Here is a 16,668-nt window from a genome sequence, read left to right as displayed (position 1 = left end):
TTGCCTCTGTTTCCCCATCATGGAAATAAGGATAGAAGCCCCAGCTCATAATACCAGCTAATGTTGGTTGAGCCCTGTGCGCCATGGGCTCAGCACAGTTGATTTGAACATCCCCACTTTTCGGACAAAGAAGCAAATTGGGGCAGGTTAGGGTTCATGCCCAAGGCCAAAGAGTAAGTGACTGTGTCTGCATGGGGTTGCAGGTGGCTGACTCTAGAGCCTGGGAGTTTTAACCACCATGGGACATCTGTTGGGGTGAAGGGTGCTGCTGCCGAGGGTCACGGACATATCTGACGCCTGAGATGGAAGAGGGGCATGATTCTCACCGTGCACAGAACACAAGGCCTCCCCACAGATCCCGTTAACAACCCACATCTAGTCGGGGCTCCGTCCACGCCGGGCCCTGTGCGCAGCACTCTATATGGGTTATCTCCTTTAATCCCCACCACGCCCTATGAGACTGGAACTTCCAAGTTTCACAGAGAAGGACGCTCCTCCTAAAGAGGTTATGTAACACGCCCCTGGTTGTGGAAGAGGCACAGCATGGGATCCGGAGCCTTTGTGGGTAACAGCTAGTCTGCCTCCCCGGCAACTGTGAAGCTGACCACCATCTTCTTCCTTCCTGCCTGGACTCCTTCCTCCTCCAGCCTTTCCTGACTATCCTGTTGCCTAACGTTCTCCGGTCTTCCAACCCCTGGGCCTTTTCCCGACTAAACGGCTGACCTAGCAGCTTATCAGCCATCCCTACATCCTCTAATTAATTGCCTGTGGTCCACAGCCCCAGGTAGCATGGCTGCCTCATACACAGTCACCAAATGCCATGGTGATGGGTCACTGCCTGTTTTAAGGGTGAACCTTGGCTCCCTGGCCAGACCCACTGCTCTTGAAGGCAGAAATAAGGCTTATTTAAATGTCAGAGCCCCCCTGGTGTCTAGTGTGGGTCTAGGCTTTTGTGTCCCTGCAGTAAATGTTTGTTGCTTGGAGGACTACCGGAAGTGGGGGAGAGAGAAGGAAAGCAGAGGGTGAGGCGGGGAATTTCTTTAAGTCTGCTTCTGCAGCCTAGCTTAGAGGTGGCACTTACAAGGGAAGCCTGCCCTCTGCATCCCTGTGCATCCACCCTATTACTTACAACAAAAAGATATGTTAGGTGGCTTTTTCCCCCTCAAACTCACCAACATCATCCCACCCCAGCTGGCTCTTATCATTGCTTCCCCCCATGGGGTCTCTGCTCAAAGATCACCTTCTGCAAGAGGCTTCCTCTGACACTGCCTCCCTTCCTCTCCCCACCCCCGTAACCCTTGATCCCACCACCCCTGTGGCATTTTTCTGCACAGCATGAATCTCTGCCATGAGGGACTTTGGCAGCTTGCTTCCTGGTTGGGGTGTGTCTCCCGACTAGAATGTCAGGGCAGGTCCCTGTCCATCTGGTTCACTTCTGCCGTTGGCGTTGATGAAGGTTCAGCTGGGTTCGGCGTGCCCAGTCCTCCTCACAAACTCTGAGGTGGTTGTTTTTTCACACACCCGCCCCCCCATGCCCCCGGTTGTGAGAGATGTCTGAATAAAGGTGTTTGAACGGAACTGACCTAAAGGAAGGGAGAACTTCCAGTATGGCACTTTCTCAATGCCCACCCCAGCCTTCAGCGTGCCAAAGGTGAAGGGGACATGCAGCCCTGTTCTGCAGCAGCTTGGAGGTGAGACTGCGGAGGTCGGAGTTGTGCAATGGAAGCTATGGGAACGATGCATGGGAAACACCCCCAGGCGGAGGAGCCTGCTGCCCGGGCTCCTTGTGCCTGGGCGGGAGGAGAGGTTCAGCTGAAAGTTTGGACAGTTCTTGGCTTGCAGCCTGGAGGGCCCTTTAGAAAGTGATCCCGCCCAGCTGTCCTTCGAAGAGAGCTCACTCCCGGGGCCGGCATCCTGCTGGACAGTGATAAAGAGGTTGCTGTGGGAAGCATTCGGATCGCTGGGGAAGCAGTAGGAACATGAAAGATAGGTTACTCGTTCCTCAGTCCCCAGGGAATCACCACCCAGTGTTAGACTTGGCAAAAGGTCTTCCGTTCCTTCTCTGAGCTGCCTTGCTTAGAAAGGATGCAGCCTCTGAATACCGAATACCGGCCCTGGCGATCTGGGAGCCTCTGCCACAGACCATAGGAAAGTGATGTGACACCGCGGCAGGAGGGCAGGGAGCCTGTGTTCCTGGACACAGGGCCAGTGCGGTCCCTGTAACGTGCTCCCCATAGGGTGCTCCTGGCAGAGCCTACCTGTCTCCAAGGTGACACATCCGGGCCACTTCTCCAGGAGGGCCTGTTGTGAAACATTCAGGAATGTTTGTGTTCCTTCAGAGATTTGTAATTAAGAAGAGGCAGAACTAGTTTTCTCTTGGCCCTCTTCCTTCCCTCCCTCTCGCCCCTCCAGCATTTGGGCCATTTTGATCTCATGACTGGGGTTTTCGGTAGCCCAGGACAGGGAGGCTGGAGACCACTCCAAAGCTTGAAATGGGGTGAATCACTTCACTGGAGGATGGGGGCTGGGAGTTCCAGGCAAGCCCCCAAGTCCGGGCCACAACTGAAAGCGGACATCTCTTCCCAGCCCACATTCTTGGCCCTTGCCCAAGGGGAAACATTGTAGGCCAGAGAAGCACCCACCGTTTCCCAGAGGGCACTGGTTTAAACAGACGGTTCTCTCTGGCAGGAAGAGTGAATGTCTGCACGTGCATATATACGTGTGTGTGTGTGTGTGTGTGTGTGTGTGTGTTTAAATCTTTGTGCAACTAAAAACACTTCTCTTCATCCTGATTCTCTGAATGACACATTGCTGCACACTGAATAATTCATCTCCCTCTTGGCATTTGTTCCAGAGAGAATCTCGCTGTCCAGATTTCTTGTAAGTTGCATAGTCTTCCCATAGAAGCGTTTTCTCTTTCCCATGGAAGAGCTCTGGGAGTTAGGCTCTCAGCCCTCTGGCTTTTCCCCCAAGGTTGCATCAAAGGGGAACCCTGAATATCAAACCAGAGCCCCCCTCCTCCTCTGGCCCTCTCCTTCCGACGTCGGGTCCTCTTGACTCACTCTTCTCTGCCCTGATGGGCACACTGTCTCTGTTCACTGCAGGTGGAAGTCGGCATCTCAGTTGGGGGGGGGTCTCAAGGCAGTCACATTACTGAACCTTGTAGCTAATGTTCATCTCACTTCTGACTTCCCCGTGTCGAAGGCCGGAACCAACAGTGGAATTCAGGGTTTTCTGGAAAAGTGATGCATTTTGGTGTTTCAGACCTGCCCATCTCCAGTCCCCCTCCCCTCTGATAGAGTTCAGTGAATTACTGGCATTGGTGACTTGGGTGACTTTGAAACATTTGATTGTTTTTTCGTCAAGCAGCTCTGCATGATCCAAGTGTATTGAACATCTTTGTACCAAGACACAGATGACCGAAGGTGCAAATACACAAAAGCTCCAGGGCCTTTTGCCTGCAGACTGGCCTCTGTCGTTACCTGTATCTGTGGCATTGCTTACTCTGTGCTCCAGGTTGCTGTGAGACTCACTCGGTCTTGTTCATTCGTGTTCGCAAAGTGGTTTGGGAACAAGTTAGTAGGGCTTTAGGTGATCCCTCTGGGGTTTACTAACTGTGTGGTACTGGGCATGTTTTCTCATTTGTAAAATGGACTAAGAGTGCCTGCTACCCAGAGAGAGAGAACATGATATATATAACCTGCTTTCTAGGCCTAGATTTAGCCATTATTAAATATTTTAATTACACTGATATATGAACATTACAGAGAAATTAGTAAAAACAATTACATTAGAAACCGTGTACCGAGATGACATTTTAATGTACATCTTTCCAGTTTCCCTTCTTTATGTGCTGCTGAAGCAAGCACCCGGTTTCTCTTCTATACACACACACACACACACACACACACACAGATTTGTAAGCAAAATATACGATAACAGTATCCTGTAGATTTTCTCTTTCAACAGTGTTTTCTCATAATATATTGAGATAATCCTCCCGTATTAGCAATATATAGAACAATACATCATTATTTTTCATTCCTACATATTCACTATTGTAGTCACCCATTCCACAAATATTTATCGAGCACCAGTTGTGGGGGACCCAGGGATCTCTTGCTTAGATGCACCATTGGATGAAACCACTTAAATGATCCCCAGGGAAGAATTTTGAAAGGTGCTAATCCAGGGGATCTGTCAGAAGGGGCATATCTTCTTGGTTTCCTGGGTTACAAACAGTATATATAAGATGATTCATATCTGTGTGGGGGCGCCTGGGTGGCTCAGTCGGTTAAGCACCTGCCTTCAGCTCAGGTCATGATCCCTGGGATCTTGAGCCCTGCATTGGGCTCCCTGCTTAGCGGGGAGCCTGCTTCTCCCTCTCCCTTGGCTGCTTCCACTGCTTGTGCTCTCTCTGTCAAATAAATAAATAAAATCTTTTTTAAAAGAGAGAGAGAATTCATACCTGTGCAGCCAGGATGGCAGGCAGAGGTTTCAGGGCAGAGAGCAGGGAGAGGAATGAACCAGAAAGGGAGGTCTGACTGGTGCATTCCTGCTCCCTCCCAGATGTTTCTGTCCTCGGTAATACAGTGACTCCCTGTGGAAGGGTATGCCTATGTGTGGAGTTTTCAGAGACTCTTTCAGAGATTTGCTGTATAAAATGATGTTGGATGAGATTAGATTTCTGGGGGTCACTGATCTTCATTCTCCATAAGGAAGAGGAAACAAACCACCCGGTGAGGTTTGAGGACGAGGAGGCACTGTGGCAGGTGACCTTTAGTTTCTGAAGTCTGTGCAGGGCATGGGGGGTGGTGGCGTGGGCTGAAGACAGCTTTGCAGGAACTTTATCCAGACTGGCACAGGTGTGCCTGAATGAAGAGCATTCTTCGAGGAGGGAAGTCCTCATCCCCTGTGTGTCTTCTCCATTTTTCCCCCTTTGACTCTACAGTGGTTCACGATTTTCCACAGGACTCAGGAGGTACACTGAAAATGTCAGCTTTCGAGAGAACCGTTTAGCTCACAACAGGAGCTCTGGATACCAATTTGAAGTCCCAGATTTGTCACTGACTTGGAAAATGTTATTTTGTCTTTTTCAGCCTCAGTTTCCCTTCTGGGAAATGGAGACAACAGTAGTGTTTTCTGAGCACTCATTCCTACCAGGATCTGTGCTACATGCTCCTAAAACATGACATTCTTGAACCTAACCAACAACCGGGACAGTTGCTACTATTATCCCCACTTCTCAGATAAAGATACTGAGACTCAGGGGCACCTGGGTGGCTCCTTTGGTTAAGTGTCTGACTCTTGATTTTAGCTGAAGTCCTGGTCGTGAGATCAAACCATGCGTGGGGCTCTACACTCAGCAGGGAGTCTACTTCTCTTTCTCTCCCTCTGCCCCTCTCCCCCGACCTCAGTCACATTCTGTCTGTCTCTCTCTCTCCCCCAAATAAATAAATCTTTAAAAAAGAAAAAAGGGAGGTGTGGTGCACCTGGATGACTAAGTCAGTTAGGCATCCAGCACTAGATTTTGGCTTATGCATGATCTCAGGGTCATGAGATCAAGCCCCGCATCAGGCTCTGCACTCAGCATGGAGCCTGCTTGAGGTTCTCTCTCTCCCTTTCCCTCTGCCCCATCCCCCCAACCTCTCTAAAAAACAAAACAAAACAAATCCTGAAGCTCAAAGAGATTAAGTTGCCAAACCCACATACCACCCTAAGGGATACTTACTGAATCCTTACTCTATGGAGCGGAGTCTGTTGCATATCCTAGATCCCTCTGGCCTCATCCTCATTGTCTCCCACAATACAGCAGTAAATTACTGACCAACGGAAGCTTTTGGATTCTCATTTATTCAGTCAGGAGGTACTTTTCACAGCCTACCTGACTTGGATATATGGTGGCACATGAACTTACCGCCTCCTATTCACAGGGGCTCTTTCAGTGTTTCTTTCTCCCCCCCATATATTTTTCTTTAAGTCTGACCTGGAGTGGGTATAGAGAAGGAGATTGCACAGTATAAGAGAGAGGGTAGTTTTCTGAGGCCTGGAGGGAAGGTCTTCATCAGAACTCCAAGACCCCATCTAGTCCTTTCTCTTCCTCTCCTGTTGTACCTCAGCTTGCCACTCTATCCAAAGAGTGATGAAACAGAGCCTTCTGGTCTTCCAGGATTGGGAGGGGGTGGGAACACACAGGAGAGGGAGAACATCTGAATATGTATTTTAAGCAGAGTCCGCAATGGGAGAAACCAAAGGCTTTCCGGAGGGGCCGCTCATGCCCACAGGCTGTATATCTAGGTTGGTGGCTTCCTGCACCGGCTGAAATGTTTGACCGATGGCTTGTGCTCTTTTCCAGCCTTCACAGCCCTTAGTTCATTTGGTTGGATGATTTGTCTTCTCACTTAGCCACCAAGTGGGTGATTACCACCACTGCCCACCAAAATGGGGTCTTAGAGGGTGGTTATTACTAAAAAGATCGGTTTGGCCTGGATTGTTTAGGGAAGGACAGTGGTGGGTGTAGACGTTTGGGAACCTACTCAGGAGGAAAATAAATACTTCTTTTGGCCAAATTCATAGGGATAGGACATCTGCTATTCTAGATGCTGCTGTAAGCCAGCTTTCCAGAGGGCAAGTGGGCATGACAAACATGGGATAGACCCCGAGTGAAGAATGGGGGTGGGGTGGGCAGGTGAGTTGCGGATGAAGGAGCTAGAGAGGGCTGGAGTCTGAGTCCAGAAACAAGACTTGACGTTTGAACCCTTTTCCTCAAACCCCCCCAGAGATCCAGCAACAGAGGCCCAAAGAAGGAAGATGACTTGGTCAAATCAATTCCAAATTAGTGGCAAAGCTGGGACCAGAATGCAGATTCCCCGCCTCCCTCCTGGGTGATCTAATCTTGCGGCTGCAGCCATGCAGTCACCTTCCTGGGACAACAGGGGCCATGGGGACAGCAGAGCCGGGACCAGGGCGAAGTCTGTGACTCTGTCAGGCCAGCCCAGAGGAGCAGGGAGGCTGACAGAAGCAGTGAGTTGCAGGGCTTTGGGGACTGTGGGCTGATGGAGTCTGTTTCTCCTCTCCCTTGCCAGGTACACCAAACCGCTCACCTTTGCTGACTGCATTAGTGATGAGTTGCCGCTAGGATGGGAAGAGGCGTATGACCCGCAGGTTGGAGATTACTTCATAGACCACAATACCAGTAAGTTCCTGGCCAGCCTCCCTTCCCCTTCCTGCACCCCACCCCTCTACCTCTACACCCACCCCCCTCCGAGAGTCTGAAAGAGCTGCCAGCAAAGGCTCTTAAAGCCAGATTGTGTTTTGTTTTATATGGAGTTAGATAGAGATGTCGATGTGGATATAGATAGATAATGTATGCTCGTACAAAATAACCATTTAGAAGGGTTTTAAATAGAATCTAAAACTCTCCCCCCTTGCAATCCAGCTCCCCAGTTTTGCAGAAGCAGCCACTGCTAATAATTTCTTGTGTATCATTCCAGAAATGTTCCAATTGTATGTTTGTGTGTATATGCATCTATTCTTTTTTTTTTTTTTAATATCTCAATTTTTTTCTGCCTACAATTTTTTTTTCCATGTGAGGCAGATGTGTCATTGTCATTGCCAGACCATTTTGGAGCCAGAGCCCCAGCATGTCCCTAGCAGCATGTGCACGCCTGTCTCTGTAGTGGATGGGCATCAGTGTGTGTCTCCGGCCCATCATACTGCTCAGCCCACCCTCACTTTGTGCCCATGATCCAAGTATCCTGATCCAGAGTACACATTCCTAGTGTCTCTGTCTCTGGGACTGTGCTGGAGGGATAGATTGAGAAAGGGACAGGCATATTGTCTGGCAGGTAGGGGAACTCACGTCACGGTCCCCCCAGCCAGGGAGAGTTGTTGTGTATTTGGGCTTCATCGTGTCCTCTGAAATTTGCTTCCCCATTTGTCCAAGGCCTGTCTCACTCTCAACTTCTGAAGTGTAGGATTCCCTTTGTTCTTTCGGGCCAGAGGAAAATGGGCTGAAATGGGATGTGCCTGGCCAAGCCTGAAGGCTGAGAATAAGGTAGGAAATGCTAATGGCCCCTGTTCACTGAACATACATCCTGTGCCTTGTGTTCAGTGAGGCACCAGATAGGCATCATCTCGTTTCATCCTCCCAGCTCCCCTGTGGGGTGTTAGGAGGAATATCCCCATCTTAGACATAGAACTTAGAAGTCGTAACTGGCTGCTTAACACTCAGAGGGAAAATGCGGTACAGCTGGGATTTGAACTGGTACCAGGGAGCCAAGTTGTGCCTCCCCATTCATTTCGTCCTCAGGTTTCCACTAGCACCCGGCTGGGCTCTGTTGTGCCGCTCATCACTCGGCGGTATGACCATTTGCCTGTTATAAAGCAGGGCAGTATCTCATTCATTGCTCCATTCCCAGGCCTGTGTTTGGTAAGGCACATAGTAGGTGTGCACTTGACCTTTGTTAAATAGCAAAGGGCATACGTGCATGAATTCATGACTGAGTGGATGAATGAGCCGACTTCATTGAAGAGTTTCTGAGGGACAGCTAATGGCATTAATTGCTTTTTGGGGGGTAGCAGAGGTTTTTATTAGCACTCATGATTGCATGCTGGATACTGAGAAGTAAATATGCCTAATTGAGTGTGTATGGGGAATGAGGTTAATGTTTGGAGGGCTGCACAGTATGCTGGGTTAAACACTGATGTACAGGGACCCTAACCAGTTCTCTCCTTGTGTCTAATTGCTGAATTCATCCCCCTCGTTAAAACCTGATGGCGAGAGCAGGATTTTACAGTGCTTCTGGGAGTTGCAGGAGAAATAGGAGGGAGGAAGGAGTAGCAGGCACCAGCAGAATTTATTCTTGAGGGGCGCCTGGGTGGCTCAGTGGGTTAAAGCCTCTGCCTTCGGCTCGGGTCATGATCCCAGGGTCCTGGGATCGAGCCCCACATCGGGCTCTCTGCTCAGCAGGGAGCCTGCTTCCCCCACCCTCTTTCTGCCTGCCTCTCTGCCTACTTGTGATCTCTGTCTGTCAAATAAATAAATAAATAAAATCTTTTAAAAAAAAAAAAAAGAATTTATTCTTGAGAGGATGAGGGCAGAAATGGGGTGTATGGGCAAGTGAGTAAATGGGGGCCACCATAAGAATTCTGCCTGAGAGTTTTACCAGCTCTCAGCCTATCAGGTGCCTTTTGCTTTGAACTTGTTCTCCTTGGAGGGAGGACACCACCTCTGCAGAAGGAGCCAGGGGTGGAGGTGGTGTACCTGTGACCCTTCAGGAGGCCCAAGCATTCAGAGCCGTGGACTCGGACCAGTCCTCCATGTGTGTATTGTTCATGGACAGAAATTACCTTCTTGAGTTATAGACCCAATAGAATTGAACAAGTTAAATCTACTATCCAACGTTCATTCATTCAGCAAATATTCACTCACCACCTCTCATATTCCATGCGCTGTTCTCACAACTTGGGATACATGAAGAGTTGCAGAATGGCAATGATTCTTGCTCTTAGCTGAAACCTAAGAGTTGGAAGCTCAGTGGACTGCACCACGCAGGGGCCCCCGTATTTGTCATTTTTAATGCATCAAATAGATGGAGTGATGCATGTTAACATGTAAAACAAATGCACTGTAATTGCCCTCGTTGCTGACCTTTTGTGTTATTTCCATTTATTTGTTATAAATAAATAAAACCGAAGGGAGAATCCTTATTCATATTGCTTCTCTCCTTTGTGATAATTTCCTTTATATTTCCAAATATAGGGTCACTAAGTGAAAGGTCATGAAAATTTTTTGAGACTTCTGGTCCATATTCCTAGGTTGATAAGTATTTCCAGAAAATTGTAGCAGTCTGTATTGCCACAGGCAGCAAGGGTACTGTTTTCCTCATACCTTGGGCAGTATGGGGCTATTTTCATTTCTTTATTTTTTGATAAATTCTTCATAGGTTGAAACTGTTACTTCCCTGCTTTTCATTTGCATAGTAACAAGGTTGGGCATTCTCCAGATGTTCAGCTGTTTTTAAGACGATTGTTATAGCCCTTAGAGAATACAGTAGTGTTAGCCACGTGGGTGGGTGTGTGGTGTGTGTAGCAAGGGGGTGTGTGGTGTGTGGAAGAGGTGGGGGGTGGAATGCAGAGTTCAGGAGTGTGGAGAACGTGTGGAATGTGTTTGTAGTTTGAGGTTGGGAGCATGAGAGAGGATAGAGAAGGGGTTCTCAATCATGGTTTCACTCAGTCGGCTAAATGTTTGTTGGCAGTAGCTGCCTTTTGGGGAGAAAGAGGATGGGGAATGCTGTTTAATGTAGCCAACTTTGTAACCTGCTGAGTGATTAAACTGTGTCCATGTATAGCTTTAATAAAAAGGAAAACTGAAAAGTAGTTAGACAAGATGATGTGAAAGATCCTGCCCAAGTGTAAAGGTATCTGTTTGGGTGTGATGGGCTTAGGGAAGGGGAGTATGAGTGGAAGAGGCTGGGCCTGGGAGGACCCCCTCAGAGTAAGACTAATTCAGGACTAATTTAGGACTAACAGCTGTTAACAGCTGTTAACACAATTCCATAGAACCCCCTGGGCACTTTTGAAAAGCCCAGTGTTCTAAAGGACAGTTTTTTCAACAGTTGCTGGTACAACTGGCCCACATGGAAAAAAGTACACCTCCACTTCTCTCCCTACCTCACACCATACATAAAAATAAACTCAAAATGGGCACCTGGGTGGCTCAGTGGGTCAAGCCTCTGCCTTCGGCTCAGGTCATGATCTCAGGGTCCTGGGATCGAGTCCCGCATCGGGCTCTCTGCTTGGCGGGGAGTCTGCTTCCTCCTCTCTCTTTGCCCGCCTCTCTGCCTACTTGTGATCTCTCTCTGTCAAATAAATAAATAAAATCTAAAAAAAAAAAAAAAAAAACTCAAAATGACCATAGACCCAAACATAAAAGGGAAAGCTAGAAAAGATCTAAAAGAAAGCATAGGAGAAAAATTTTCAAGATTTGAAAGTAAGCAAAGATTTTTTTTTTTTTGACAAGACCCAAAAAACACTAACTATAAATGGAGCTTCATCGAATTTAAACCTGCATTGTTAAAAGACACCATTAAGATACTGGAAAGGCAAGCCACAGATAAGGAAAAAATATTTACAACACTTAGATCTGACACAGGACCCATATCAAGAATATATAAAGAACTCTTACATCTTACAACTCAATAGTAAGAAGCCCAGCAACCCAATTAAAAATATAAGCAAGAGATTTTTAAAAGACACTTCACTAAAGACATACAAATGGCCAATAAACACATAAAAGTATGCTTTCAGCATCAGTCCCTAGGGCAACGCAAATTAAAGACTACAGGGAGGTACCACTCATTCCCACTGTAATGGCTAGAATGAAAAAGATGAACAGTGCCAGTAGCTATTGAGGATGTGGAGGAACTAGAACTCTAATACATTAGTGGTGAGAATGTCGATCAGAACCAACATTGTGGGAAATAATTTGCCAGTTTCTTATAAAATTCAGTATATACTTGCCATACAACCCAGCAGTTCCACAGCTGGATAGTTTTACCTAGGAGAGATGCAAACAGATGCCCATATAAAGACTTGTGCATGCACGTTCATTAAAGCTATTCATAATAATCCACAACTAGAGGGGTGCCTGGGTGGCTCAGTCATTTAAGCATCCGCCCCTTGATTTTGGCTCAGGTCATGAACTCAGGGCTCTGGGTCAAGCCCTGCATCAAGCCCTGAGCATCAGGCCCCATGCTCAGTGGGGAGTCTACTTGAGAATTCTTTGTCTCCCTCTCCTTCTGCCCCCTCCTGCTCGTGTGTGTGTGCTTTCCTTCTCTCTCTCTCTCTCTCTCTCTCATTCTCTCTCTCTCAAATAAATAAATCTATTTTTAAAAATCCTAAACTAGAGGGGTGCCTGGGTGGCTCAGAGGGTTGGGCCTCTGCCTTCAGCTCGGGTCCTGGGTTTGAGCCCCACATCGGGCTCTCTGCTCAGCAGGGAGCCTGCTCCTCCCCTACCCTGCCTGCCTGCTTGTGATCTCTCTCTCTCTCTCTCTCTCTGTTAAATAAATAAATAAATAAAATCTTTTTTAAAAAGAATAAATAAATAATAAAAATCCCAAACTAGAAACAACTTAAAAGTTTATCAAAAAGTGAATTATGGGGGCGCCTGGGTGGCTCAGTGGGTTAAAGCCTCTGCCTTCGGCTCAGGTCATGATCCCGGGGTCCTGGGATTGGGTCCCGCATCTGGGATCTCTGCTCAGCGGGGAGCCTGCTTCCCCCTCTCTCTCTGCCTACTTGTGATCTCTCTCTCTCTGTCAAATAAATGGATAAAATCTTAAAAAAAAAAGTGAATTATGATAAGTTCACACAATAGAATATTATTCAGTGAGGCTCCTGGGTGGCTCAGTCGGTTAAGCATCTGCCTTCAGGTCATGATCTCAGGGTCTTGGGATCTAGCCCCACATCAGGGCTCCCTGCTCAGCAGGGAGCCTGCTCCTCCCTCTCCTCCCTGCTTGTGCTCTCTATCACTGTCTCTGTCTCGCTCTCTCAAATAAATAAAATCTTAAAAAATATATATTTATTCAGCAATACCAAGAAACAGGTCAGCGATAAAAACAACATAAATGAGGGGCACCTGGTTGGCTCAGTCGTTAGGCATCTACCCTTGGCTTGGGTCATGATCCCAGGGTCCTCAGAGCCCCACATCAGGCTCCCTGCTTGGCATGATGCCGGCTTCTCCCTCTCCCATTCCCCCTGCTTGTGTTCCCTCTCTCGCTGTCTCTCTCTCTGTCAAAAAAATAAATAAAATCTTTAAAAAACAAACAAACAAACCGTAAATGAGTCTCAAAAGCCTTAGACTGAGCATGAGACGCAAGGCCCAGAGAGCACACGCTGTATGGGTCCATTGATACCAAGTTCTAAACAGGCAGAAACAGAGGGAGGAGGCGGGTAGGGGGCTACTGGGAAAAAGAGCACAGGGATTGTCAGGGCAAAGGGAATGTTTTACACATTGATTCAAGCAGTGGTTTATGATGTACATGTTTGTCAAAACATAGTGAACTATATATGCTTCAAATGCCTGCACTTCATTGTAAATTATGGCTTAGTAAAGTCGACTGAAGCAGTGTACTGATGCCCTCTTCATACTGCAGACCAATTAAATGGAAATCTCTGGGGTATTCCCAGTGTGCAACCAGGTTGAAACCAGTATTCTGATGTAGGGTTGTGTGTTGTTTGTCTGTGTGTGCATTCATCTATCTGTGTTGGTTTCTACTGCGAGAGAGCCTGGGCCACCAAAAATGGTAGCCAAGCCAGCCTTCAGTGGAGACTCTCCTGTTCGTTTGTATTCCAAGGAGTAGAGCCTCAGCCACAGGGTGGGCACTGGAGGGAGGGTTCATCCGGGGCGCCCCTAGCTGGTTGCCCAGGGCCCAGCGTTTCAGCAAGCGCTCTGGTGGGTGATCCTCGCTGGAGCTCAGCATCACACCAGCCAGCCTTGCCTGCCGGCCTCAGTGACCACTCAGCCCATCTGTGTTGGCACCTCTTAGAGAGTGATTTTCACCTTTGGTGACACATTGGAATTATTTGACAAGCTTTGCAAATCGCCGTTGACTCATTCCCACCCCCGAGATTCTGATCTAAAACCTGGGCATCAGGAGTGTTAATATATCTCGGAATGATTCTCATGTCGCAGTCAGGGCTTCTCAGGCATATCTGCATATCAGAGTCACCTGGGGAAGATTTTCCAACTCAGTGCCTGGCTTCCACTCCGAGAAATTCCCATGTAAGTGTTCTGGGGCAGAGTTCTGGCTTTTTTGTGTTTTTGGTTTTTGTAGCTCCTCGGCTGAGTCTATTATACTGTCAAGACCCAAAATTACTGGATGAAGTATGAACATTTTTTTTTAAGCAGTTTTGCTGAGAATCTGGGGGAAGAGGCACTTTCATAGGCTGTTCATGAGAATAAAAATCGATACAACAGGGCGCCTGGATGGCTCAGTGGGTTAGGCCGCTGCCTTCCGCTCAGGTCGTGATCCCAGGGTCCTGGGATCGAGTCCCGCATCGGGCTCTCTGCTTAGCAGGGAGCCTGCTTCCTCCTCTCTCTCTGCCTGTCTCTCTGCCTACTTATGATCTCTGTCTGTCAAATAAATAAATAAAATCTTAAAAAAAAATCGATACAACATTTTGGAAGGTAATTTGGTTGTATCTTCCCTCTAATAAGAAATATATCCTGCAGAATTATCACACAAGTTCATTAAATTATGTTTTTAACAATTGTCACTACAGTATTGATTGTGGTAGCAAAAGAACTGAAAACAATCCAAATGTTTTCCCAATAGTGGTCTGGGAAACCACTAACACCTACCAGAAGTCAAGCCTAATGCCATACCATAGAATACTATGCAACCATTTAAATGGTCGAGGTAGATTTTAAAAAAAATTAAAAATAAAAACAGCAATAAAATTAAAATTAAAACAATAAATAACAAAAAAGTTGAGTTACATCTGTACCCACAAGGAAAGATGGACATGATATATCATTTGCAGATTACAGGCTAGCAGATGGGACATGGGGCCATGTTGCACTAAAAATAAATTAGTGCATATAGACACACATGTATAAACCGATTTATGTATCATCAGAAGACAGTGTCTCCTAGTGTGTGAGATTCCTAGCAACAGTTACCTCTGAGGATCAGGATTAGAGTCATGGAAACTCTCACTTCCTACTTGATAAATTTGCAGTGGTAGAATTGTGAGATTTTCCTTTTTTGTGTTTTTCAGTATTTTTCCCCAAAAATGTAGATTTTTAAAAGTTACAAACTTTAGAAAACATCTCCAGCCTGGCCGTGACCAGCCGTTTTTCTGTGTCTTCTGTCAGCTAGAGATCTGAGGCTAGTGCTCGAGAGGCACTCAGGAGCCGCTGCATTTGAGGGAGTCCACATCTACTGATGGGACACGGGGCTCAGCTTTTTTTTTTTTTTTTTAAGATTTTATTTCTTTAATTGACAGAGAGAGCACAAGTAGGCAGAGTGGCAGGCAGAGGGAGAGGGAGAAGCATTCTCCCCATTGAGCAGAGAACCGATGTGGGGCTTGATCCTGGGACTCCGGGATCATGACCTGAACCAAGGTCAGATGCTTAACTGACTGAGCTACCCAGGCACCCCAGGGTCCAGCTTTATAAATACTCCCCTTCTTAATCTTTTCTTGCAGATGTTCCTCCTCCGTTCTTGGTGGAAAGATTGCAAAGCTTTTCTTAGGAGAAGCAATCTTGTGGCTCCTGCCAGCAACCTTCAGACCTGGTTTTCTTTCCCAGAAAAAGGGAGGAGGAAGAGCTAAAGGAATTGCTATTTGTGGACAGTTTAAAAACTGGTCCCAGGGGGCACCTGGGGGACTCAGTGGGTTAAAGCCTCTGCCTTCAGCTCAGGTCATGATCTCAGGGTCCTGGGATCGAGCCCGCATCAGGCTCTCTGCTCAGCAGGGAGCCTGCTTCCCCCTCCCTCTCTGCCTGCCTCTCTGCCTACTTGTGATCTCTGTCAAGTGAACTGATAAAATCTTTAAAAAAAAAAAAAAAAATACCAGCACGCTCTTCAAAAAAAAAAAAAAAACTGGTCCCAGAAAATAGTTTGATCTTTACTCTCAACCATCATTTATTTACTTTAACCTGGGCAGAAGAGCCGTACGGCTTCCTAGGAAGCAGGGAGGCAGGGCCCATTAGCCTATTTAATAATTATAGGAGTAGATTCGGAGAGGATAAGCAGCCTGCTCATTGTAACACAGCAATTATTCGCAGGAATGAAAACTTGACCCTGCTGCTTTTTTTTTTTTTTTTAAGATTTTATTTATGTATTTATTTGAGGGAGAGAGAGAGCATGCAAGCAATGGGGAGGGGCAGCGGAGAGGGAGAGAGAACTGCAAGCAAGCTCACACTGATCACAGAGCCCAATGCAGGGCTCCGTCTTACAACCAGAGATCAGACCTGAGCTGAAATCGAGAGTCAGGCGTTTAACTGACTGAGCCCCCCAGGCACCCCGGCCCTGCTGCTTCTGAAATCATTCTCCCTATCCCTTCTTGCTTTCATTGGAAATGCTCATTTGGGCCTGCTTGGGAGAAATGAGAGCTGTAGGGCCTGCAAAAGGTGGGACAAACTCAAATTCCCCAGGAGTCAGATTCGTGACACAAATGAATGAAGCAGACCAGCAGACTGATGCACGGCACGGGTCTGCGGCCAACTGTGGACTCAGTGTGGCCGGATCTTCTGAGAAACCAGACAATAGGATTCTAATGTGTTAATCTCCCCATTTGTACATACTAGTTACCAGCTCACAATGAGTGAAACACTTAGGGTTAAGCAACACCTGTGTACTGGCTGGATTTACCACATGGTCCTGATGGTACCGTTTTCGGTGTGTCAGCCCCTCCGAGCCCCACCCACCACTGGGAGCTCTCTGGAGGGTTGGCAGGTGATGGGCACCGATTCTTTGACATTGATGTGACCTCTTTCGTGTCTGCTCGGCTGCCAGCTGTCCCTTTTTTAAAATGTCTATCTTTTGGGGTTTTGGCTTTTTTTTCCAAATGATCGATGTACATACTTACTCTATACATCATTTTTTTTCAAAAAAGAATGAAGAAAAAATATCCTACTACCAAGACATCTCTACTCTCGACAAC

General features: G+C 47.2%; 1 protein-coding gene across 3 annotated transcripts in view; it reads left to right on the top strand.

Moving 5' to 3' along the window:
- Nucleotides 1–16,668, top strand: part of WWC1 (WW and C2 domain containing 1) — a 151,454-nt gene that overhangs the window by 64,397 nt on the left and 70,389 nt on the right. For all 3 annotated transcript variants that reach the window (XM_080804766.1, XM_080804765.1, XM_080804767.1), the window contains exon 2: nucleotides 7,086–7,195. In XM_080804766.1, the coding sequence (XP_080660892.1) occupies nucleotides 7,086–7,195 (110 nt within the window). The remainder of the gene's footprint in view (nucleotides 1–7,085; nucleotides 7,196–16,668) is intronic.

This window comes from Martes martes, assembly GCF_963455335.1.
Source record: "Martes martes genome assembly, chromosome: 5".
NCBI classification, from domain to species: Eukaryota; Metazoa; Chordata; class Mammalia; order Carnivora; family Mustelidae; genus Martes; species Martes martes.
This window is presented reverse-complemented; position numbering and strand designations above follow the sequence as displayed.